Source organism: Notechis scutatus, chromosome 2 (assembly GCF_049901735.1).
Source record: "Notechis scutatus isolate UNSWTSFEM ecotype Mainland chromosome 2, rNotScu1.2, whole genome shotgun sequence".
Classification (NCBI taxonomy): Eukaryota; Metazoa; Chordata; class Lepidosauria; order Squamata; family Elapidae; genus Notechis; species Notechis scutatus.
This window is the reverse complement of record NC_142010.1, coordinates 85573448-85599263: the sequence shown is the minus strand read 5'-3', so window position 1 is coordinate 85599263 and position 25816 is coordinate 85573448. Positions and strand designations below refer to the sequence as shown.

General features: G+C 39.3%; 1 protein-coding gene across 2 annotated transcripts in view; it reads left to right on the top strand.

Moving 5' to 3' along the window:
* Nucleotides 1-23906, top strand: part of FGF1 (fibroblast growth factor 1) — a 32291-nt gene extending 8385 nt beyond the window's left edge. Inside the window, exons 2-4 of one of the 2 annotated variants that reach the window (XM_087955390.1) lie at nucleotides 12247-12447; nucleotides 22539-22642; nucleotides 23261-23906. In XM_087955390.1, coding sequence (XP_087811516.1) covers nucleotides 12312-12447; nucleotides 22539-22642; nucleotides 23261-23455 — 435 coding nt within the window. In that variant the 5' untranslated portion in view covers nucleotides 12247-12311 and the 3' untranslated portion in view covers nucleotides 23456-23906. Of the gene's footprint in view, nucleotides 1-12246; nucleotides 12448-17930; nucleotides 18014-22538; nucleotides 22643-23260 lie in introns of those variants that run through there. The other variant, XM_087955392.1, reaches the window with a different exon arrangement.
* The last annotated feature ends 1910 nt before the right edge of the window (nucleotides 23907-25816 follow it).

Genomic DNA, 25816 nt, shown 5'->3' with positions numbered 1-25816 from the left:
TGCCATTGTAACTTTGAATGGTCACTAAATGAACTGCTGTAAATCAAGGATTACTTGTACAAAAATACAAAAAGCTTCTTTGCTTGCAAAAATCTGCCCTAAATACCAATCATTAGATTAAAAATACCTGCAAGCTGGAGTTACAAATCAGGCAGGGTGCCAGAGCACCTTGAGGAATTAAAATAGTTAAAATGCAATGATAACTATCAGCAGCCAACTCTTGCTCATAAAGTGAAACCCTTTAGCAGGAAGGTCATTTAAGCTCTCTAGAAAAAGCACACCCAGGAAAAGCAATCCTTAGATCCATTTGCACCACTTAAAGGTACCTGCTGGTCTCACTCATCTCACAAGATATCCTAAGGAAATCATCCAGATTTAAGGAAAGGTCACATGCCCCCCAGAAAGGTAGTAAAAAAATCAGTGCCAAACTTGCATCCTGCCTCTTAGAAGTACATCCCCAAAAGGACAGTGCCAGATACCACTAAAGCAGTGAAGGAAGACCCCCTCCCCAGATAGAAAAAGAAACAATGAAACCATGAAGCTGTTGCTCATTAAACCAATTACCAGAACAAATAGACACAGGAACTAGCCAGATTTCTCAACCCAGTTTCTTTTCAGGAACAGAAATTAATCTTTTTTCCATCTGAAAATTATCCCATCAGTAAACACAGAATTAAACTTCACCAAGCACAGAATTAATATGATCCATCCCCATCTAGTTCTTCTCATTCCCCCCCCCCCCTGTTTTTGTTCTGTTTTCTTCTCAGGTCACTTTTATGATCGAGACACACACACACACACACACACACACGGGATTACAGCTTCTTCATGCTACTCAATTTTAATCCTTACTACTAAGAGTAAAAATAAGCTATTTTGTAACGTCCTGTCTGTCCCCCCCGCCCGCCGGTCCCCCCCGGCTGCTTCCTCTTGTGTGCTGTATGGGAGAGACATTGTAGGCCAAAAGCTCATTGTAGGTTCTCTCGCACAGCTATTTTTCACTGCATAACCTCCACCTCTGCTTGGCCATAAATAACCACATGATCTTTATTTTTAAACCTGCATTACTGCAGTTGTGGAGGGGTGCATGAAGTTAGTAGCTATTAGGCAACCCAAAACAGCTACTCAAGAAGACAACAGTGTAACTGCACCTAGTTCACTTTACTGGGGAGAGGATGCACTCCTCCTCCTTCCTCTTCTTTAAAATGTTATTTGATGTAATTCGTCATCTGCTTGATTTATGCAGCACATGTCACAAATAGAGTGTTGTAGGTTTCTAAAAGCATATTCTCTGACACGTGCCTATCCAGCAGCCACTCTGTTCTGGAAAACTATCACCAGCACTGGATTCTTACGTGACAGGGGCTGCAGTGTTTTCCTTCTCCTTGTTACGTTAACTGTCTCTTCGTTTTTTTTTAAAGGACTTGCAGGGAAGCATGTAAACAATTGTGGTCAGCCCTACAGCAATTGCAGAACTGAGATCTGAGCTTTCCATACCCAATCAGGATTTAGTTTCAAGGCAGGAGAAACAAAAATCTTCAGCAGTGCTAAGAAAAGTACAATGTTCAGATTTAATAAATTCATAAATGAGATGAAATGGAATCCTGGAAGAACCATGACAGGCGAAAGATTTTTTTAAAAAATCCAACTTGTAAGTAAAGTTTGAAATTTGCTGCCATGGGATGTGGTGCTGGTTAGAGCAAGTCATAGAATCCAGTGGCTAATATTTATTTGCTTGCTAGCTTATGTATTCATTTATTTTTCAAATTTAATTATCCTTCATGGCATCATGTGCCTCTGGAGGGCATTTGATGAGAAGCTGTGGGCTTCCTTGTGCAGCTGGATAGCCATTGTGAGAACACTTGGCTCAACCAAATGGACCAAGAGTCTGATACAGCAGGAAACTGATAATAGAATAGAATAACAGAGTTGGAAGGGACCTTTGAGGTCTTCTAGTCCAACCTCCTGCCTAAGCAGGAAACCCTACACCACTACAGACAGTTGGTTATCCAACATCTTTTTAAAAATTTCCAGTGTTGGAGCATTCACAGCTTCTGGAGGCAAGTTGTTCCACTGATTAATTGTTCTGTCAAGAAATTTCTCCTTAGTTCTAAGTTGCTTCTCTCCTTGATTAGTTTCCACCCATTGTTTCTTGTCCTGCCCTCAGGTGCTTTGGAGAATAGCTCTTATAAAAGTTCTGTTTCCTTGAGAACTTGTCAAGCAAGCAAACAAACTTGGTTTTACCAAAATAAAACCTGTCTTCTGATGTACTATTGTATATGAACAGGAGTGTATGTAGGGAGTCAAAAAATCAAGACGATGCCCACAATGATAGGATCGGAGTACTGCCCTTTTTTCTTGTGAATGGCATAATAATAAATCTCACAATTGTGGCTGCCACCTTCCAAAGTAAAGGCACAGATGTCTGAAATATCTTTTGATTGAAGTTTGTCTTATCCATAAATGAACACCTGCAGCATAAAGTTTAACTTAGTGCCATTTCTGCACCAGCTTGATCTAGGAGTCTTTTCTGTGATCAAGTGAATATATCATTTTTGGAAGAAAATAGCACTTCAGCCAAGTTAACACTAGATGTCCCCCTTGTCAGCTAATTTGCTGTTGTCTTCAAGAAGCAGGTAAAACTTTGGAAACAGTTGTATACCTACTGATGGATTGATTCAGCTAGTTTACTAAGCCATTCATTCTGCTGTGACATTCAGATTTACATTTGCCTCCTTCCTACCTACCTATAAAGAGATTAAGGGAAAAAAGCAACCAGGAACAAACATACACACATGTTCAAAGAATGCACTGCTAGTGTATTTGAGTGCAATGCATACATTTTAAGGCCATCTGTTGCAGCTATAACAGTATCATATCTCTGTTCATGTACCACATATGAAATTGTATATGTACATATATATACATGTACGTGCACATATAGATAGAGAATATGTATGTGTCTATATATATATATGTGTGTGTGTGTGTGTGTGATGATGGCAGATGAGATTCTGTCAAAAAGTTGCTACAACTTTAAAAGCACAAACAATGACGTGGGAAAATACCCGAAAAAAGCTGAATAACATACATGTAAGTACCCGTGAAAACTTAAGAAAATTATATATATATGTGTGTGTGTGTGTGTGTGTGTGTGTGTATACACGTGTGTGTGTGTGTGTGTATATATATATATATATATATATATATATATATATATATATATATATATATATATATATATATATATATATATATATATATATATATATATATATATATATATACAACACACACACACACACACACAAGTTGTGTGTGTGTGTGTGTGTATAGATGGATGATAGATAGATGATAGATAGATAGATAAGTAGGTAGGTAAGAATTTAGCACCCACCCCTCTCCTAGAAAATTGAAATATCCTAGGAAATATTGAAAAGGCAGAATATTTCCCCTAAAAAGAGTAGAAACTCAGAAGCAGAAACTCACCTCAGAAGTAGAAGCTCACCCCCACCTTTGTTAATGGGTGGGCCATTAAGGCCTGGGCCAGAATACTTTACATAACAAAGATCTCCAGGTAAAACTATAGCAATTGCCCAAAGCCCTTTTCGGTGCATCATCATTCAGCAAGGCTCAACCAAGCCTGGAACTCAAGACAGCCTACAGAGTTGTCCCTGCATGGCCCCATGGGAGTCTGACAACCAATCAGAATACTAGCTCAAATTCAAATGCCAACAGAGGTTATAAAGCCCACGCACACTCAGCCCTCCTTTTTCTTGATCTTTTCCTTCACCTTGAAGCATGTGATCATCCTTCTTTGGACTTCCAAGCCATGTGGTCCTGCTGTCCACCATTAAACCATCTTTCCAAACAGCCTCCATGTTTCCAGTGTCTTTTTCCCCACTTGGAACTGAACCCAGAAGGATATTTCTTCCAACAGATAGAGAGAGAGAGAGGGAGGGAGGGGGGAGGGAACGAGAGAGACTTGTAAGGAGGTTAAGACACATATTAAAACCTGAATTGCCTAATTAATTTTCCCTTGTACAATCAAAATTATTAAAATTATTAAAGGCAAACACGCTTTTTTGAAAACAAAACAAAAACCAAGCAAAAACAAAACCGATGAGAGCATTAGGAAGGTCATTTTAAGCACTATCCCAAAAGAGGAAATATATGATCAAGAAAAAAAAGGAGAAAAGGTTCAATATATATATGTGCTAATATATAATATAGATGTATGATTGGACACACAAGGAATTTGTGCATAAGTTCTCAGTGTATATACAAACAACCAAGTGATAAATCATAAATCTTAAATCATAAGATATAATCACAAATTATACTGTTGAAAAAAATATCCTTCTGGGTTCAGTTCCAAGTGGGGGAAAAGACACTGGAAACATCGAGGCCGTTAGGAAAGATGGTTTAATGGTGGACAGCAGGACCACATGGCTTGGAGCTCCAAAATGAAAAGGATGAATGATCACAAGCTTCAAGGTGAGAAGAGAAGGTCAAGAAGGGCTGAGATGCTGAGAGTGCCTGGGCTTTATAACCTTTGTTGGGATTTGAATTGAAGCTTGTATTCTGATTGGTTGTCAGACTCCCATGAGGCCATGCAGGGGCAACTCTGTAGGCTGTCCTGAGTTCTAGGCTTAGTTGAGCCTTGCTGGATGATGATGCACCGAAAAGGGCTTTGGTCAATTGCTATAGCTTCATCTGGAGATCTTTGTTATGTAAAGTATTCGGGCCCAGGCCTTAATGGCCCACCCATTAAAAAAGATGGGGGCGAGCTTCTATTTCTGAGGTGAGTTTCTACTTCTGAGTTTCTACTCTTTTTAGGGGAAATATTCTGCCTTTTTAATATTTCCTAGGGTATTACAATTTTCTAGGAGAGGGGTGGGTGCTAACTTCCTACAATACAACACAAACTACAAAGTGATAAACTGTAAGATACCAATAGGAGAAGATAATAGGAAAGGTTAAAATACAGCCCTTCTACATGAGTAAATATTCTTAGGCATAAGTCAATGCTGTGGGAATTATGTGTTTAGCAGAGTGGTGGCATGGCGGGGGGGACTGTAGTTGTTTTGGTATGCAATGCTCTTATATCCGCATTCTGAGGGGAGGAGTTGAAACAGTTTGTGTCTAGGTTGTGAGGAGACTGTAGGTATTTTCTCAGCCCTCTTTCTGGCTTGTGTAGTATACAGGTCCTCAATGGAAAGCAGGCGGGTTGCAATTGATTTTTCTGCCATCCTAACTAACCATTCAAGTCTGTATCTGTCCTGTTTGGTTGCTGTGCCAAAGTAGACAGTTACAGAAGTACAAATGACAACTTCAATAATTCTTCTGTAGAACTGTATCAGCAGCTCCTTGGGCAATCTGAGCTTTCTGAATTGATGAAGGAAGAACATTCTTTGTTATGCCTTTTTAATGATGGTTCTAATGTTAGGTATCCATTTCAGATCCTGGGAGAATATAGAACCGAGAAACTTCAAGCTCTCTACTGCTGATAAAACTGTAATATTGTAAGAGGTGGTAGAACAGGAGTCTACTATCATCTTTACAGTTTTAAGATCCAGATTGTTCTGGCTGCACCAAAAGGCCAGTTGTTCAACCTCCCATCTATAAAACAGGAACTACCTACCCTACCTTTCAAGTTCATTGTTTTATATTAAAGTTTAGGTTCCTCTTCAGCTTATTCTTTCAGTCTATTAAATCTATTTTTAATTGCTTTCGATGCAGGTTTAGAAGAGTACAAAAACATCTGTCTCATACTACTGTTCCTTTGGATTAAGTGTTGAGTCTGTGGAGAATGTCAGTGGCAAGCTTTCTACTTGGCCCTGTAACTGCTCAACCACAAAAAACTTAAGAAGTTGGACAAATGTAATTCCATAAATGTTATTGTAGGAGGCAAGGGAAAGGAAGAGATATTGTTTTCATACAAGATGACGGGGGAAACCATGAAATATAGACCTTAAAAAAATATATCCCACAAGAGAAAATAGAGAGGAATTTTCAGATCTCAGACAGATGAAAATTCAAGAGTACAGCTAATGATGAATAACAAATGTCTAGTTTTGAACAGTTAATGGAGCCTTTAAATCAGTAAGGAGAAAGAAATGGCATGGATGAGGAAAGGGAAAGTAATCCATCTGTGGGGCAACTTATTATTTTGCATAAGTTGTTCAGACTGTTGAGTGTGCACCCAACATGCACAGGTACTAAAATTCAGGCAGAGAGACAAAAATAATGTGTATCTCACCAAGGTGAGCAATTCTAATTTGTACATACTATGAAAGTCTTTTATTTTCAGGTATAAAAGTACAGGTAGTCTTCGAATTACGACCATAACTGAGTCCAAATTTTATGCCGTTAAGTGAGATATTTGTAAAGTGAGTTTTGTCCCATTTTATGACCTTTCTTGCCACCATCGTTAAGTGAATCATTGCAGCTGTTAAATTAGTAACATGGTTATTAAGTGATTCTGGCTTCCCCCATTGACTTGGCTTGTTGGCAAAAACTGATCACATGATTCAGGACACAGCAACCGTCATAACTATGAGTTGATGGTCAAGCATCTGACTTTTGAGCGCATGGCTGTGGGGATGCTGCAATGGTCATAAGTGTGAAAAATGTTCATAAGTGGAAAGAGTTGGTATAATCAGATCAGGACTGAAACTTGCACAACATTACCAGACAGAGAAAATAGGAAAAATGTCTATTCCACTCAGCAATTTTTTTCCATTACATTTTTCCAGGTACCACTTATAAGGCCAGTCATGGTTTATGAGTCTGCAGAGATTCTCAGTCATCCAGGTCATGGTTATCCCAAAGGTGCTTTTTCAGGAGGCAACTGGACTTTCTTCTTTTTTTTCTTTGAAGCTGTTTCACTTCTCATCCAAGAAGCCTCTTCAGCTCTGACAGGATGAGGAATGCAAGGATTTATATAACTTGCAGACAGCTGGTCATTTGCATTCTTTTAGAGGGTCATTGAAGCACTTGGAGAGTTACTCAGGTGACCCTGAGGACTCAGATAAACCTCCAAGGGCTTCAATGTCCCTCTAAAATGATGCAAATGACCAGCTGTCTGCAAGGATTCCATTCCTCACCATCCTGTCAGAGCTGAAGAGGCTTCTTGGATGAGAAGTGAAACAGCTTCAAAGAAAAAACAAGAAAATCCAAATGCCTCCTGAAAAAGCACCTTTGGGACAATCATGGTTTTTTTATGGAGACGTCTTTTTAATAGCAACATACTGAGATCATGCAAAGCACACCACATTTATGCTATTGAAAAAGTGAGAAAAAATAAATTTTAATATGGATTTTGTATTTTTTTTAAGATGAAAATTTCTTTGAATTTTTTAAATGTGTCTTTTTCTTAAGTGTACACTTATGAAGAACAACTTTTTTTGGGGGGGGGGAAACATATCTGAAAGTGCTTTTCAGCCAAACCAAATTCCATAAACTGCCCTATTTCTAATCTGCTCCATTAATCTGCAGTAATGGATTGCCTTGCACTATTATTCCAAGCCATTTTATAGCCACAGAATGTTAATAATGTTTCTTCAACTAGAAACAAAAATAAATAAAATGAAGGACCATGCAAGACAAGCTTTCAAATATTTTTTTTAATATAATTGCATTTCTTAGGAAGCCTAATACTATTGGAACTCCTTTTTAAAAGATGATTGATTTGATTCGATCTGATCTGATCTGATTTACATCCTGCATTTCTTACAGGGTGGTAAATACAATACTGTCCTAATTTTTTTTTTCCACAACAACCTACTTGTGGGATAATCTATGGAGACAGAAACTGACTGGCACAACCTTACTCAATGAGTTCCCATGGCTGTGAGTGGATTTAAACCTTGATCTTTAAATCCTGGCTCAAAATTCAACATTCAATTAATGAAGAAGAGAAGCAACCTAGAACTAAGGAGAAATTTTCTGACAGGTAGAACAATTAATCAATGGAACAACTTGCCTCCAGAAGTTGTAAATGCTCCAATACTGGAGGTTTTTAAGAAGAGATTGGATAACCATTTGTCTGATATAGGGTCTCCTGCTAGAACAGGGGGTTGGACTAGAAGACCTCCATGGTCCCTTCCAACTTGTTATTCTGTTATTATAAGTACTACACCATACTGGCTCTCCTTCAGAGTAAGTGACCCTTAATTCAATGCCACATGGTTCCAATAAACTGTAAGTTTACACATATCTGTGAATGGAATTGGAACTGAAAGACGTCATCCGTTTACCCACCCATCCTTCCATCTACCAAAACTGCAACAGCATCATTTGTCAATCCATATGGGGACGGGGAGAGACTTAAGTAAACAGTGGCATAGAAGCCTGTTGACAAGTTCCAGATAAAGCTCTGAATAACTGAAGAATCATTGGACAAAGTTGACAAGCCACAGCCCAACATTTGGATGAGTGAGATTTCTAATCAACTAAGATCAGTGAATTTTTTGCAATTGATGTCACCAAAAATAACTTTGAAACACCTAAGCGCTTATACTCTCATTAGTTCAAGTATTATTTACAAGCTATAAGAAAAAAAATTAATGAGTCCTAAAATACACTTAAAAATGCATAATTGACAAAAAAATAAAACCTTTAACTTTAAAACATTTAGAATAAAATGACTTGTCTATTGTTTCAATATGATTCTTTTAGTCAATAGCCTCTCTGCCCCTGTGTTCAATATAATAATTCCTGATAAATAGTCAGTTTCAAGAACTTTGGTATATAGTTCAACATTACAATAAAATATTTAACATTTCAAGCAAGGATCCCCAAGCCCCAGGCCACAGCCCATTCAGAACCGGGCCATGCAAGCAGCGGATGAGCACTTGCACACACACAGCTCCATTTCAATATGTGGCACACACACCTGCCACTCACACAAAACCATCTCCTCTCCTCCCCCGCTGCCAGTCCACCAAGCTGGAAAGGTTGGGGACTGTGATTTAAACAGTTCCATGCAGTTCCACTTATATATATTATTACATTATTCCCCAAAAAATATTGGACAATCAAATGACCATATCATACAAGTCATTGAACCCTCAATTTTTTTAAACCACCAACACAGAAAATCTGATATGTATCCTTTTAAATGCATCCTTTTGGGAGTCCAATATACCCTAAACACGTTTTTTTTATAAATCAGCTTTAATCTCAGATGCATAGATATTTTTTAAAATGTGAATCCATTGATAGGGGCATTACTGAAGATTCCAGTTCTTTATGTTTGGAATGTCCCAGAAATGTCCACTATAATAGTTTCCATGCGTGTATATGTATGTGAACATAAAATCTAGTTTTATTTCTGTCATGGGTTCCATCATGTAGGAAAACATCTTGTTTGCTTGTGCTCTCATTCATGGCTTCTCCTTTTATAGCCATTCACCCTCCAAATACATTTGATGGACATTGCAGTCTGGACAGCAAGAGATTGGGAGAAGCTGCTCTACATATTTCCTTGCAGGTTGCTTGTGTCTCACTTGTTTCATCTTTGCTGCAAAGGTTGGGAAAGAAATTTCACCATGGATGATGTTTCCTGCCCTTCTTCAAGAATTTTGAATAATCAAATGATTAGACTTTCAACAACAACAAAAACAAGCCTTGTTTGTCTTTGGTGTGTATATGCTTGCTCCTTCTTGAGTCTCCCTCCCTCCCTCCCTCCCTCCGTGTGTGTGTGTGTGTGTGTGTGTGTTTACTTTCATTTCCATAAAACCCAAAACCTTATCAGAAAATACAGTATAACAGTCAAGCCAAGAGTAGACAAGCCTAAAATTATGAGAACACTGCTCAGATCAATCACAATTCTGACAATGGAGGCAGGAGCTTGTATTCATTCAAGTATTCTGCTGGAGTCACAGGCCATCGATAAGCAAGGACAGATTCTAAAAATAGTGGTGAATCTTAAAACAGAAACATGGAACTTGCTAACTTATTTCCCACTGCTCTAGCCCACTGAGTTCTAGCTCGGTGGTTGCCAACGAGTGGTCCACGAGAAAATTTTGGTGATCCGCAGAGAAATGTCACCCCCAGAGCACACACCCCCAAAGCAATTAATTTAGGCTGTGCAGGAACACAAGGCTGCTCCGCCCACATGGTCCATGGGAACACAAGGCTTGCATTGGAACAACACAAGGTAGTAAGGGGAGGGGGGGGAAGAGTGGAGTGGGGAACTTGCCTGGCCACTGGGCTGCTTCTTTCCACTTCCTTCTTCTTCTGCTTTTGGCTGCACGCAAGGAAAGCAGCAAAAGTCTTTCTTTCTCTCCCCCAAACTCCACCAGAAATTAGTCCTTGGGACCCTGTAAGGCCTCCTACTCCAAGAGGCTGCGCCGGCAAAGACTCACTTCTGGCAGAGTTTGGGGGGAGAGAAAGAAAGACTTCTGCTGCTTCTGTTGCTTTCTTTGCATGAAGCCAAAAGATCCCAAATAAAGAACGATCAATCGGTAGGAAAACGGGGTGGGGAATTTTACTGCAGTTTTTTGGGGGGATTTTCCCAGTGTCTCTGCAGACAGGGACCCTGGGAAAATTCCCCCAAAAATTCTGCAGGAAAATCCCCAACCCCGTTTTTCTACCGATCGCAGAATACCGTCTCTCTCTCTCTCTCTCTCTCTCTCTCTCTCTCCCCCACCCCAAGAATTTGGAGGGGATGGGGTATATGTGAGGGACCTCTCTCTCCCAACAACGTCAGCAAGCCACCACCAGTCAAAATTCATATTAGTGGTCCACAGGATTTAAAATTATGAGTTTGGTGGTCCCTGAGGTTCAAAAGGTTGGCAACCCCTGTTCTAGCTAGTTCCTCTATTAAAACATTTCAGAGGGGCCCTTGGAGCATGAGGCCATTAAATATAACAAGACAGCACCCTAATCTATCCTTCCTTATTTTAGCAATAGTAATACACAGGTGTTGATGTAGAAATATAGATATATTGTAGATACTGTACAGATATAGATCCATACACGTATCCATATCTATCTATTCCAAGGTTCAGAGAAGGACAACGCTCCCACTGGCATCTGAAATTATCCACAATCTGTAGGCGGTGATTGAAACAACACATCTTACTTCTTGTTCTATATTTTTGCTATTCTGTTTATCTCAGTTTTGGGGTCAGTTTTCAGAAAACAAATAAGCTAATGGTTTGGTTTCTTAGGTGGCTTAGAGATTGCTGCTTCAACTAACTGTAACAGGGCATTATGTCTGGATCAAACAGTTGCTGATAATACTACCAATGTCATTTTGTGATGCCATGTGAGGTGAATCGACAACTTGACCTGAGGAAGTCCTCAGAGAAGTGAAAAGGATTTGCTCATTTGCTGTTATCCAAACCCATATTTTTCTTAACCACTCCCATGTTTGGTGTTTGCTTTGAAAAAGAGCCAATTATTTGATACTTAATCAAAACAACAAGGAACAGTGCAGTTATACTGTTGTTTTTGTGTGTGTGTGTGTGTGTGTGTGCACGCGCACACACGCACGCACGTGTGTAGGCTGTGGATCCCTTTTCCCCTTTTTGGAACCTCTTCTGATTATAAATGCAGCTTCCTGTCATTTGACATGGGAAACAGATGAAAGATCTCAAATAGATCTCACATTTAACAGGAAACTATGCCAAAACCTTGCTCTGGGTGCATATGTGCTATAATTCTGCACATTCTAACAGCATTTAGCTCCTCTCCAGAAGCCACTTATTTCTGATTACAAACAATAAAAATAATCCAGAAAAGCTTAGTCTTTCTTTCTTTCTTTCTTTCTTTCTTTCTTTCTTTCTTTCTTTCTTTCTTTCTTTCTTTCTTTCTTTCTTTCTTTCTTTCTTTCTTTCTTTCTTTCTTTCTTTCTTTCTTTCTTTCTTTCTTTCTTCTGTCTGCCTATTTTTTATCTAGACAGAGATAGGGATTGAACTGGTACCTCATAAACATATGGCTCTTGTCCTGCTTTTATTTGTTTTTATTTATTAAACACCATTTTATTGATTTAATACTATGGCATTGAGTAGGCATATTCAGAAAGGCTTTTCAAAGATTGAGGGAACCAAACATACTGCACACTGTCTTGCTCTGTATGTTGAATGATACTTTGGTGAGGTGGGTAATACCTAAAATAATGCCTATAAATAATGCTTGGAAACTTTTCCTCCCGCTTTGAACATGCCACGACATGGAAGATATCATTACTATTTGGGCTCCTTTCGCTGAGATCCCGCTAAATTTCTTTTCCAGGACTGAAGACCTGAGTCCAAGGAAGGAAAAGAGATGTCTAGAGGGAAACCACAACATTCCCTGCCATGACAGAAAAATTTGACCTGCCAATGGCAGATTACAACCAGCCCAAGCTTCTTTATTGCAGCAATGGAGGTCAGTTCCTGAGGATCCTTCCAGATGGCAAAGTGGATGGCACAAGGGACAGGAGTGACAACCACAGTAAGCGGCTGTTATTGTTATTGTAGCTGTTATTTCTGACCCAACTAATAAGTTCAGTGACCTTCTCTTAGTGGCTTTCAACTTTGTGGCATGGCAAAAGATTTGGAGGCATCCTCTGTGTGAAGACCAAATGATTCTGGCACAATTCATATAAAAACATGTCATTCTGTCACTTAATGAGGGTAGAAACAGCATGCAGAGACCTGTTCCTATCCCTATCCAGTTTGAGTGGTCCTGATACATTCTGGCTGATATAACAAAGCATCACATTTATTTTTAGAGTACTACTATAAATAAGATGTCAAATGCTACATACACATCCACATCCACACACATATCCACAAACACTGAAAGTCAAGTCAGTTAAGTAGTCAGAAGTAACCCATCCAAAGCCCATTAGAGTTTTTAAGTGTGGTGTTAATTAATTAAACCATTAACTCAAACATAAATTGTAGTTGGCTATATCTAATAGCAATAGCACTTAGACTTATATACCGCTTCATAGTGCTTTACAGCCCTCTCTAAGCAGTTTTCAGAGTCAGCCTATTGCCCCCAACAATCTGGGTCCTCATTTTACTGACCTCAGAAAGATGGAAGGCTGAGTCAACCTTGAGCCTGGTGGGATTTGAACTGCTAAACTGCAGTCAACCGGCAGTCATCAGCCTACAGTACTGCATTCTAACCACTGTGCCTCCACAGCTCTTATAAGCAGAGCCAGAAGACCTATATTCTATTTGTATAATTAATCAACCATACCTTCTGGAGACACAGTCTGAAGGTCAGAATGGCATGCAGCTGCATACCACCCAGTCCACAATTGTTTATTTTATTTTATTTAGTTATTTTATTTGTCAAAAGCTTACAATATAACAGAAACAAGAATAAACATAAGTTTAAATACAAGGAATAGGAACTAATAATTGGGGACAATAAGACAGGGACAGTAGGCACGATTGTGCACTTATGCACGACCCTTTGTTTGTTCCCCAAACAATTTCATTTGAATATGATTGGACACTGGGAGATCAGCAGTGGGGACTGGCTCATGGGTGGAAAGTTAAACTTAAGAGGTTTTGGTGCCCAAATTTCAGTTCTGGCTTTGCTCTACTGTATTCTGCTTGACCTGTAGTAAACTATACCTTTTTCACCAAACTGAATCAAGGATTGTTCTTATTTAAAGGTTCTAGCTGATGCAGGGCTGACACTAGGTCAGTCTCCAAATATTCTCCTCTCCTTCTGTTAGTTGAAGAAAGGATTGGATATGTTGTATCAGAATAACAAAGCTCAGTGGTGGGATTCAATTTTTTTTACTACCGGTTCTGTGGGTGTGGCTTGCTGGGCGTGGCAGGGGAAGGATACTGTAAAATCTCCAGTCAGAAGTGGTATTTGCCGGTTCTCCGAACTACTCAAAATTTCCGCTTCCGGTTCTCCAGAACTGGCCAGAACCTGCTGAATACCACCTCTGACAAAGCTCCAGATGAAGACCCATAATGAGATTTTATGCAACATGCTTGCAAAAGCCAAATTATATTTCTGTTGTGCCTCTTTCTGGCAATATCTTCTGGAAGAGACGGGTAAAGTGCCATAATTATTTTTTTTAACATTTCCCTACCCTGAGCATATTCAATCAATTGATCCAAATAGGAAAAAAATATTGTTCTGTGTTATTGCATAGCACTTACCAACAGTTTACAAAGGCTGTTTCAACATTATGAATCCCCTGTAATATCTAACTGGGCCCTTAGTTATTTTTAACAGATGTATAATTTGGAGGGGAGAAAAGCTCTCCACAGTCTTTAAACATAATGTTTGTCTGGATTAACTGTTGCATCCCTGTTCATTTGGACTAAATCCACTGACGGTTGCCTTTTGCTTTAACCACATCTATTACTGGTACAGTAGGAACCCACAAATGTATTGAAAATAGTGCCAGGAGAAATTGCAACATCTCTATCTAGGAATCCACGGGGTCCTGCATAAGCAATGGGTTGGACTAGAAGACCTCCAAGGTCCCTTCCAACTCTCTTATTCTATTAAATTCTGTTAGATTTCAGCTACAATAGCCCACCTTTTAGGAAAGTTTACACCAGCGATTGACCTGTGATACTGGTACTCTAAAGAGGACTACAGGAAAATTGGACATATTTCTGCTGTGGCAGCAAAAGCTATAAACATGTCTTATAAGCATTTAAAGCTTGTAGCTGCTCTCCTTTACATATATTAAATCTCCCACTGACATGCCCTTCTTGATAATACCCATTTGCCTGTTTGTTTGAAGTGGCATCCTTGCACTAATTTAAAGTCTGTTGTCTTGCCAAGACAAAATGCCTTTTATGTCTGTTTGTGCAGGATGTATTCTCAGCTCGGATTCATTTTCCTGAGGGAGTAGAACGTACTGAAAAGCCTCCTCTGTGCCATAACAGCCTGGAAAGAGGAAATGAGAAGGCTAGGAAATCTGCAGGAGTCTATCTTTATTTCTTAGGACACAAACAATTTGGTCTATTGATCCGAAGCTTGCTCTTTGTGCCACACTCAATAAAAATGTCCAGTTGACCGAGAAGCTGACAAAATGCAGTTTTAACCCTACTTTTACGTATTATTAACTAGAGCATGAAGTTTGCTGGGTTTTGCCACTGTAATCCTGTTTCAGATTTAATGATCTTCACAATGGACCATGGCAGCCAAATATTTCTATACTAACAAGAAAGGTACAAAGCAAAATTGTAACTCATCAATCCGGCTCCCTAAGTGTATAGAGGCAAAATACCCACTCAGATGCCTGAGATTTATCCCCTATCAGCAGGAAAGGACAGAAGTAGAAGAGACAAGGCAGAGAGTGAAACCCTCTCCCCTCTTAGGATTTTTCCCCCCGTTTGTTTTGTCTTTTTTTGTGTGTGTGTGTGTGTGTGCCTTTGAATTAATCTTGACTCCTGGTGATTGCCTGGACAAACCCTGCCATTGTCTTTGCAAGATTCTGAACTAATTTGCCATCCTCTGCTTCTTCTTAGGGCTGAGAGAGAATGAATGGCCCAAGATCATCCAGCTGACATCATGCCTAAAGTGGGACTTTTGCTGGGAGATATTATTATTCTGGTTGATTTCAGAGCCAGCCAGATGTTTAGGCTGGGTTTGGGCAGTGGTGGTATTCAAAAAATTTTATTTCCAGTTCTGTGGGAGTAGCTTGGTGGGTATGGTGTGGCTTGGTGGGCATGGCAGGGGAAGGATATACTGCAAAATCTCCATTTCCACTCCCCTCCAGAGGAAGGATACTGTACAATCCCCATTCCCTCCACACTCTGGGGGAAGGTTACTGCAAAATCCTATTCCCTCCCCACCCCATTAACCTGTTTTCCAGTTCCATTCTCCTGTGCAGGGCAAACAAAGAAGACCAGCCAATCCGCTGGGACTCGGGAGGCAGAAAATAGATGGGGGTGGGGCTAGTCAGAGGTGGTATTTGCCGGTTCTCTGAACTACTCAAAATTTCTGCTACTGGTACTCCAGAACCTGTCAGAACTTCTGGGTTTGGGATTTTGGTCCCAAGCTTTCAAAGGGCATGGGACAGGCAGATATTGTTTTTTAATAATATTAAAGGTGTCGCTACAGGATATTATCATTACGGTTCATTGCACAATCAGCCAGATGTTCAGACTGGATTTGACATGTCTACCTATCAAGTGGCTGATGTGGATATTTGATGGTATTATCATTTTTGGTTCATCGCACAGTCAGCCAGATGTTCAGACTGGATTTGGCTGGATTCCACCTATTGAGTCCTGAAATAGGCAGATGTGGCTTTATTAAAAGTATCATCACAGGATGTAATTATTATCGTTATTATTGGTATGCAGATTGTCCCAAATTTAGTGCTACCTAACACAATAGCTGCATTTAGCTGACTTTATTTGATCTTAAAATTAAGCAGGATCAAACACGGTCAATGTGACTGAGTGGGAGATTCTTGGGTAATCCCAAGATTGTAGCCCAAACTATTAAGTTAAAAGAGGAATCCTAAAATGGCAAATAACTTTTGTATTGTAGTACAGGAAGCTACATGATTGAAGCTAGATCATCAACAACTGAGCTTCACTCAAGGGAGATGAGCTTTACTTATTAAAAAAAAATAAGAGTTCAATTATTCCATGTTTCTATTATTCAACAGATTTTTATGTGGTAAGGAAAAAAAATGCAATCAGTACAAAAGCAAGGGTGGGTAACAAGTGAAAGTTGCCAACATAAATCTGAACCAGATAGGGGTATGTGGTGACTGTACAACTAACATCTCATCTGGAAAGTCCTTACATCTGCTAATATCTATCCAGTGGTAGTGCAGTGTAGAAAACTGGCTTTTGGCCTCTGATAGGAAGCAAATTTTCCCATGCTATCAGTTAATCTGCCTTTCCATTCTTTGTGCTTTTACAGGTTTACAAATTGACTGTCTTCTTTATGACTCTACAGTATATGTGCATGATTTATCTACTTCTAGTTCTCCACTTCTTTTTCTATATTTCTAATATATCAATCACATATATACTATGAAAATCTTGAAATATTTGATGCTGGGATGAAATTCCTTGCATCGTGCATTGCTGAGCACTAACTGGAATCCAGCTGGATTCCTTGGTGCAAGATGTGCTGAAGATGGAGTCAAACGCACATGCCAATTCTAAGAAAAGCACTTATTTTAAAAAAGAAAAGCCACAAGAATACGTGGTTTTCCTTCCCTGCCCCAGCTCTGTGCTCTCTCGCTCTCTCCCTCCCTCTCTTTTTTTTTTCTGAAGTTGGTTGAGGTTTATTACATATTCATGCTTGAACCCTCAACACTGGTCTGAATGAAGATGATCTCATCCTGAATAAACACAGCAAAGGACAGGCAGGAAGTCGCTAATGTAGAGTAAACTGGCATATAGCCTTTCTGAAATCTTGTTCAAGTGATAGAGGTAGGAAAGCAAACAAGATAGAGATTCTGTAAAAGCACAAGTGTGCTTCCAGTTTTCAAGAACAAGCACAAGACAAAATGCCACATGCTGTGAAATCACTTATCAGAAATCCATGCCCAAGGAGGCAGCCTGATTTCAAGTGCTACATAGGCTAAATGGGACTCACTTTTCGGAAATTTTGGCTAAGTATCCTCATTTCTTAACTCAGAAATCTCCTGCAGGGGTCTGGACTTGCTGACATCCTGTGCTCATTCTGGGATCTAAAAATGTACATAACAAATTCTTCATGTCTCATACAGCTGGTTTCTTAAAAATCAGCCATTTCCATCCCTGCTGTAGACCATTTCTCAATCACTAAAATGCCATGCATGGAAAGTGCAATGCAGCTAAAATGTAACACATGCTTTTGCCAGCACTTTGAATTTCAACATTAGGTTCCAACAGCAGCCTAGTCAAAACACTTGTGATAAAGTGCTTAGATATTAAGCGTAAATCAAAATGTCTCTCTTCTAGATCGCAGTTCTTCAACCTGGTTTCCTCCGATTATATGGAGCTTGAACTCCCAGAACTTCCGGGGCAGTATGATCATGGACTGGGTCAGCCTATTCCCATTGCCCTTATACTTCTAGGTATCAATGTCTCAATATCTTGACTGTCTGATAATCAGATTTCCAAAGCAGTCCACTGGCTTTGTAGCTTTCTTCAAGCAAAACCAAGTAATATGAGGAACACCTAGCATCCAGGCTTGGATGAAATGGTTTCCCATGTGACATGGGAAATCTTCCACAAGAAAAAGAAGTTGCATTGCCATGATGAGAAATGCCAAAAATGCACAGAAAGCCACTTCAAGTCTCCAACCTGAATCAAGAGATCTACCTTGAAGCCATTATGCCATTGCAGAATGCATGTGTGAATCATCAGTCCCATGAATGGATGCACCAGATAAGAAAAGAAACTAATTTCATGGCAACCGAAGGGAAGATGTCTAGACTGACAACTGCACATCCATCAGCAGACAGGGGTTATGAGAATGAGAGAAAAACCACTTGTATAAATACTTGGCAGGTTTAATAGAGGACACCTTCATCATCCCCATGCTCATCAAGGATAGAAGCCTTGAGAGTTCCGGTTTGCAAGGCTTTGGCGGCAGCAGGAATCCGCGATCGTGCACAGTTCCTGCTGCGCTCGCTGCTGGAGTGCCCCCAATCCAGTTGGATTTGGAGGCTATAGTTACCCCGTAGAGGTAACTGAAGACAGGGGAGATCCGGGCAGGGGTCCGGGGGAATCACAACCCCCCTCCTCAGCCGGCTTAACTCCCTTTTCCAAAGGCGGTGGAGTGGTGGTCAGCAATGGCCGCCACAAAGAAGCTTTCAGCCGGACAAGAATGTGCAGGAGGAAGCTGAGAAAGTGAAAGTTTTTGGCTGAACCGGGACAACAAGTAACGTCTAAATACCCTGGAAATTCAACTTTCTTAAAGATACATTGTGCCCTAAGAAGATCGTAAAAAGCGGCGGATGAAAGTGAAAAGGGAAAGTTTGTTTTTTCTCACTCTCTTTCCCTACGGAGATAGCAGATGGAAATCGGAAAAACCCGTTTTGGCAACAGAAGGTAATTAAATCTGAAAATTAAAGCCAAGGGGACATTAAAGATTTCTGAACATTGGAATTAAAAATTAAAATCTTTTTGCTATAAGTGGGAAGGGAGAGGTAAAGAATTTATATTAAGACTTTGCTGGAGGAGACTGCTTGGAGCTTATAAGATCAGAGATAAACTGTAATAAGACTTCTAAAAAATACATTTTGGAACTTTGCAATTGAATTCTACCCCAGGAAGAGAAAGTATAAAAAGAAGAAAGTGCTAAATGAAACAGTTTGTGTTGATTTGGATTGCTTGGTGACTTTGGGACTTTTGGAAACTATTTTTTGAAAGATTAAAAACATTTGGGTTGTTTAAAAAAAATCTCACAATGGCATTATCTGTTGAAGAATTGAAAATGGAATTCAAAAAGCTAAAAGAAGAGGAACAAGAAGGGAAGGGCTCTTCTGGATCTGTTTTTCACTTCTTAGAAATGGCAATTTCTACCTACCAGGAATTACAACAACAAGAAGGCTGGGATGAAGAAGAAGAAGCCATCTTTAATGAACAAACAATTTTAGTTGAGGAAGAAAAGGGAAAGAGGGGAAAGAGAATGGAGAATTTAAGATTTAAAAAAACAACCAAGAAAGGGAAAAATAAGGTGAAAAATCGATACAATGTCAGAAAGCAACAGAAAAGAGGAATACAACAGAGAGGGGAGACTAAGAGGGCAGAGATTAAGAGACGGGGGGGAGGTAAAAAGGCTAGATTTGACAAGAAAGGAAGGGAAAGGGGGAAGAGAAGTTATAAAGGCTTGAAACAAGATGTTAAAAAACAGGGGGTTTTTCAGAGACAAAGGGTAAAATACAATTAAAAAAGAGATTCTGCAAAAGTACATAAGACTGTATTGTAGTATTTGTATTTGAAATAGAGTTAGAAAATTGGAATATTATAAGAGTTAATAAAATATTAAAGGGAATGTGTAAAATGTCTAAGATTTAATGATAGAGTTTAATTTGCTATGGAACATTGTTTTAACTATATTATAAACTTATTATTTTTTTATTTTAAAATGTAGTATGTAGAATGTACTAAGCAGAATCAGAATGGAAATTATATATTATTTTAAGTGTTAAATTTAGGGGAAAGATAGAAAGGCGTCACACTTCAACCAGTGATTACAGGAGAAATTTTGTATTAAAGAGAAAAGATAAATAGATAATTGAAAAAGAACGGACAAAAGATACAAGTATAATGATTTAAACTGAGATGAAATAAATAAAATAGAATTAAGAGAGTGAAAAGAGGGGAGAAGACATATAGAAAATATAGAATGCTAAATAAGATATGAAATGGTATATAAGGTGAGCATGAATTTGATTTATGTCTGTATAAAAAGATGTAACCCGGGACTAAGCCGCTTTCCAAAAAGAAGTTTTATGTTTTCATGTTTTGTGTTTCGTTTGTCTATGTTTGTTTATTGAAAATTAATAAAAATTTTGGAAAAAAAAAGGATAGAAGCCTTGGCTATACATACGTTTAAACACTATGAAATAAAGAGAGGCAATGAATTATAGTTGGTAGGAGCCTTTTGGAGCACTGAGTCCAGTCCCCGGTCTAGGGGAAATGGAGTCAAAAGTCAGGCTGGCAGCCTGATACATGTGTGCGTGTGTGTGTCTCTGTGTGTGTGTGTGTCTGTGTGTCTAGGGGTCTGTGTATCTAGATGTCTGTGTGTCTGTGTTTGTGTGTGTGTGTGTGTGTGTGTGTGTGTAGATGTGGATGCTACCTTGACTTTTTCCTTTACCCCCAATCCCATAGACACACTGGTCAGGACAGGTATCCAAATTAAAGCCTCCTTAAAAGGTCAGAGCTTCTGTTTGAATGTAAGACCATTCTTTCAAGTCTTCCCTCTGGAACCATATAGATTTTTTTTCCAGTATGGTATTTTTTATTTATTTTATAAAGCGGGTTTTTATGGCCCGCCAGTCTGTGTTGTTGTTTTTTTTAATATGTACGTCACACATACCTGCATTTCAAACTAAGCAACTTCAGGCTTTTTCAGAGTTGCCCAAAATAGGCCCAACTTCAGCATGAAAGGTACAACTTGATGCTCTAGGATTGCATGCTACTCTAAAAAGATCTTTCAAAAAGGAATGGACACCCCCAGAGCTCCTTCAAATGTAGCCAAGGAATTTTCATGCTCCAAGTGACAGAAGAAGAACATGATTAACCTGGGAAGTAATGATATCAACTGGATTTATTTTATTTTTTAAAGTCTTACAAGAGCATTACTTTTGTTTGTTCCTGCCCACTTTTTGGGTCTGTGCTTTTCTATGACTGAGAAAATCCAAACCCCTAAGTTTGAAGGGCTTGCTTTTGTTGTCATAAGACTATATGAAAAATCCTGCTGCCTGTTAATTCAGCCTTTGGTTTTCAAAAATGGCCGGATATTCTGGGTATTCACAACCAGGAACACACACATAAAGGCATTTTGTTTTCATAGCTGTTGGGTGATGACAGCCTTTGAATTTGTTGATATTTCCTAACAACCACCCGATTTAGTGTTCAGTTCTGGTTTTATACTTATGAATTTATTTCTTCTACTTCTGTTTCTAACCTGAGGCTCCCAGAAGTTCTGGCTAATATTTCCCATAACTGGGAATTCCGGAAACTGTACTGTAATTCAGCACATCTTGATAAAATTCCAATTTGGGGAAAGATTCCCTAACATATCAGGGAGGGAGGGAGGGAGGAAAGCAGGCAGGTAGGCAGGAAGGCAGGCGGGAGGGAGGGAGGGAGGGAGGGAGGAAGGAAGGAAGGAAGGAAGGAAGGAAGGAAGGAAGGAAGGAAGGAAGGAAGGAAAGGAAGAAGGAAAGAAGGAAGGAAGAAGGGTGGGAGGGAGGGAAGGAAGGAGGGAAGCAGGCAGGAAGGCAGGCAAGCAGGCAGGCAGGAAGGAAGGAAAGAAGGAAGGAAGCAAAGAAGGAAGGAAGAGCTGATTAGGGGTAAAAAAAAAAACCATTAGATATCACTCAAATTATAATTTTCTCTTTCTCCTGGAAGTAGTTTCAAGCCAACACATTCTAAAAAAAAAAGTATGTTTGCTAATGCTAGAAATGAATTTATTGTAAATGAGTTATTAAACTTGGACATCCTGTTGAAAAAATATTTACAGAGGAAACTCTTTAAACGGTAATGTGCCAGTGGAATAACCCTAGTTACAGAGTACACTTCTTGGTGCAGACTGTGTAAATAAACTTGGGTAGTGCCCTTACTTTCCACAGCCCATTAAGCTAATGCAATTATATTTGTATAGAGCTAGGAAGGGATTCAGAAAAGCCTCGGTTCTGTCTTCGGAAATCAGGCTTGGCAAGTTGGGGTCCCTGATCTTTTCGCAAGCCAATCAGGCTAAACCATGCCCGGCGAATACATTTGCATGCAATCAGAAGTTCCTAGGATAACACCAAAGCATTATCAGTCTTGGCAATTAACTTAGCCCTCACTGCACAGCTTCAACAATAGTTATGTATTAACAGTGATTCATAATCTCTCCTATGTTTTTTTTCTTCTTTCAAACTGTAGTTCAGTTACTGCTCAGCACAGAATATTTTGGTGCTGTGTACATAAAGGGTATCGGATCTGGACTGTACTTGGCTATGGATGTCAATGGACGCTTACATGGCTCGGTAAGTATAAAGTTCCCATGATCTTAATTATAGGGAAGCTTTGTGGATGGCAAAGTTCTTGTAGCTTGCTTGGAATCAAAAATCGTTCACACATGCACAATTAAATGTCACTTGTTTTTGCTGCTGGGTGGATCCTTTTGGGCCAATTTTGATTTCTGGAGAAAGAAAGAGAAATATTTGAAAACAACATTCCTAAACATTTTAGCTATTAGAAAGTGGCAGGGTTCCTCCAGATAAGATGAAACCATTAGAAGGAATTGAGACATATTTAAATCTAAACTAAATAAAGGATCATCCGGTAATCGGGTTTGCTGAGTTTTGCTGGTCTATGACCATAATTTAAAAAAAACAAAACCAATGGGAAGACTTACTAAAAGCCTTGCAAGATAAATGGAAAGTACCTTTCTAAGCAGCAAGGATCTGGGGCAAAAGGGTTAATTTTATCATCTGCCAAAAGGCAGCAGATAGTCAGGCTTTCCCACCTTCTAAAGTGGGACCAGAAAGAGTCCAACTCTTCCACAATCCAAACACAATCACGATGGTCCTTCGGTGCCATAACTGGGTTTTGCTCATTGTATTTGCTTCCGTTCTGACTGCTCCCAAACTCTTTTATTTTAGCAGTTGCCAACAGCAGAGTGTGTGTTCCTGGAAAAATTGGAAGAAAACAATTACAATACTTACAAGTCAAAGATGCACGCAGATAAGAACTGGTATGTTGCCTTGAAGAAGAATGGAAACAGCAAATTGGGACCGAAGACTAATTATGGCCAGAATGCAATTCTTTTCCTTCCTCTGCCAGTGTCACCTGATTAGATTGCTTCTGTCCCTCCATTAGAAAAGTTGCCCTCTAAAATTAAGCCACCAGTGAACTTTCCCTTTTGTCCCCTTTGATTCTTTCTCATCCTGGAAACAAACAAAAAGGTGGACAACAAAGTATTTGAGATGGAAAATATGCACGGCATCTCTAAAATGTCCATTCGGCCTCAACAATTTCATTGGTATACCATAGCATTACCTACAAAATGAATCTGTTAACATTCCTAAAAAAGCATTTATCTTAGTGTATAGTTCCCATAGCCATAGACAGCCTATAATACATCTTCTCACCCTGAAAATGCATATTATTCATGAAGCCCATTTCAAGGTTTTATAAGACAGCTTTTAAGAATACTTGTGTATCACACAGAAGCAAAATCCTTAAACTATATAACCATTTAAAACCAATAAAGTATTGTGCCAAGGGCAAAGAAATATATACATATACATATACATATACATATACATATACATATACACACATATACACACACACCAAAACCTGGAATATCACATCACAGCCACCCGCTCAGGATATCACATCATGGAACTCAGGAGGTTACACCACAAAACCTCAGGATGTTACAACACAACCAATGACCCAGGAGATTACAGCACAAAACCCAGGATGTCAAAACAATAGAACTCAGAAGGTCATCACACAGCCCATTACCCAGGTCGTTACAACACAGGAGGCCGATAGACACACAGCCAATACCTCAGCCACACATGTTCTTACAAAAAAGCCAGCCAATCTGCAAACATCAACTCCATCAACCAATCAAGAAATGACAATACAGCCAACCTCCCCACCAATATTTATAGAGAGACGGCAGCTCAGATCACGCTTTGCTCGCACAAGCACGAAGCCGAAAGCACCAGCCTGAAGATGACAAGTGGGACCTCGTCAAAACATCGCCAAGATACTCTCAATCTTACACGGGAAAAGACCCAAACACACCAAGATCTGCATAATTGTACCCATGAAAATCTATGAATACATATACATATACATATACATATACATATACATATACATATACATATACATATGTATGTATGTATGTATATATGTATGTATGTATATTCTTAAGTTTTCGCGGGTACTTACATGTATGGTATTCAGATATATATATATATGGTATTCAGCTTTGTTCGGGTATTTTCCCACGTCATTATAGTAGTGCTTTTAAAGTTGTAGCAACGTTTCGGCAGAATCTCATCTGCCATCATCAGGCTTCTGTATTGTGTTCGTCTGTGAGTCAGACTTTCACAGCCATTTTAGTTTTAAATTTGGGGCTAGCCTACTGCTGTGCCAGAATGGTTTTTTCTTCATCCTGATTGGTTGGGAGTCTTGGTCTGTGTTTATTGGTCTTGGAGTTGGGGTGTTCTGCTTGATTAGTGTTTCTAATATCTTCTGTCTGTTTTGTGGCTTTTTTTGTATCTTGATTGGCTGGCAACATTGTGTTCCTGTATTGGAGGCTTTTAGTGCGGCTTGGCTCCGAGTAAATGGACGGCTATCATTTATTAGGAAGCTAGGTTTCATCTGGGTGCCTGGTTGGGATGTGTTTGAGCTGGAGGTACCAGGGGGGATCTGTTTGTGCCCAGGTGTTTGCCTGGCTTGTGGTGTGGATATTTTTTTGTTTGTGAGTGCAGGCTTCCAAATAATTGACAGTCTGGTGGAATCATCTCTTCTATTCATGCTTTCTGGTCTTTTTTCAATCTATATGGCTTCTCTGATAATTCTGTGGCTGGGGTCCAAAAATTATGTTGCTAAGTGAAAAATTTGTTAAGTGAGTTTGCCCCATTTTGTGACTTTTCTTGCCACAGTTAAGTGAATCATTGTATTTATTAAATTAGTAACATGTTAAGTGAATCTGGTTTCCTCACTGACTTTGCTTGTCAGAAGGTCACAAAAGATGATCACATGACCCCGGGACACTGCAACCATCATAAATATGAACCAGTTGCCAAGCATCTGAATTTTGATCATGTGACCATGGGGATGCCGCAAAGGTTGTAAGTGTGAAAAACTGTCATAACATTTTTAGTGCCGTTGTAACTTTGAACGGTCACTAAATGAACTGTTGTAAGTCGAGGACTACCTGTAAACCATGGGAACGCTGCCTCTGATTAAAAGCCTGATGATAACATTGCCACAATATGTGGTTGCATCAACAGAATTCCCTAGCTATATGCTACAGTAACTGGTCTTTTTCCATGTGAAATTTATTTATTTACATTGATTTAAAAAATGCTCTATTCCAGGTGACTCTGGGTTCTTTACGTAATAAAAGCAGAACAATAAAAGAAAATCAGATGATATGCATTCAGATAGATTGAATACAAAAGAATAAA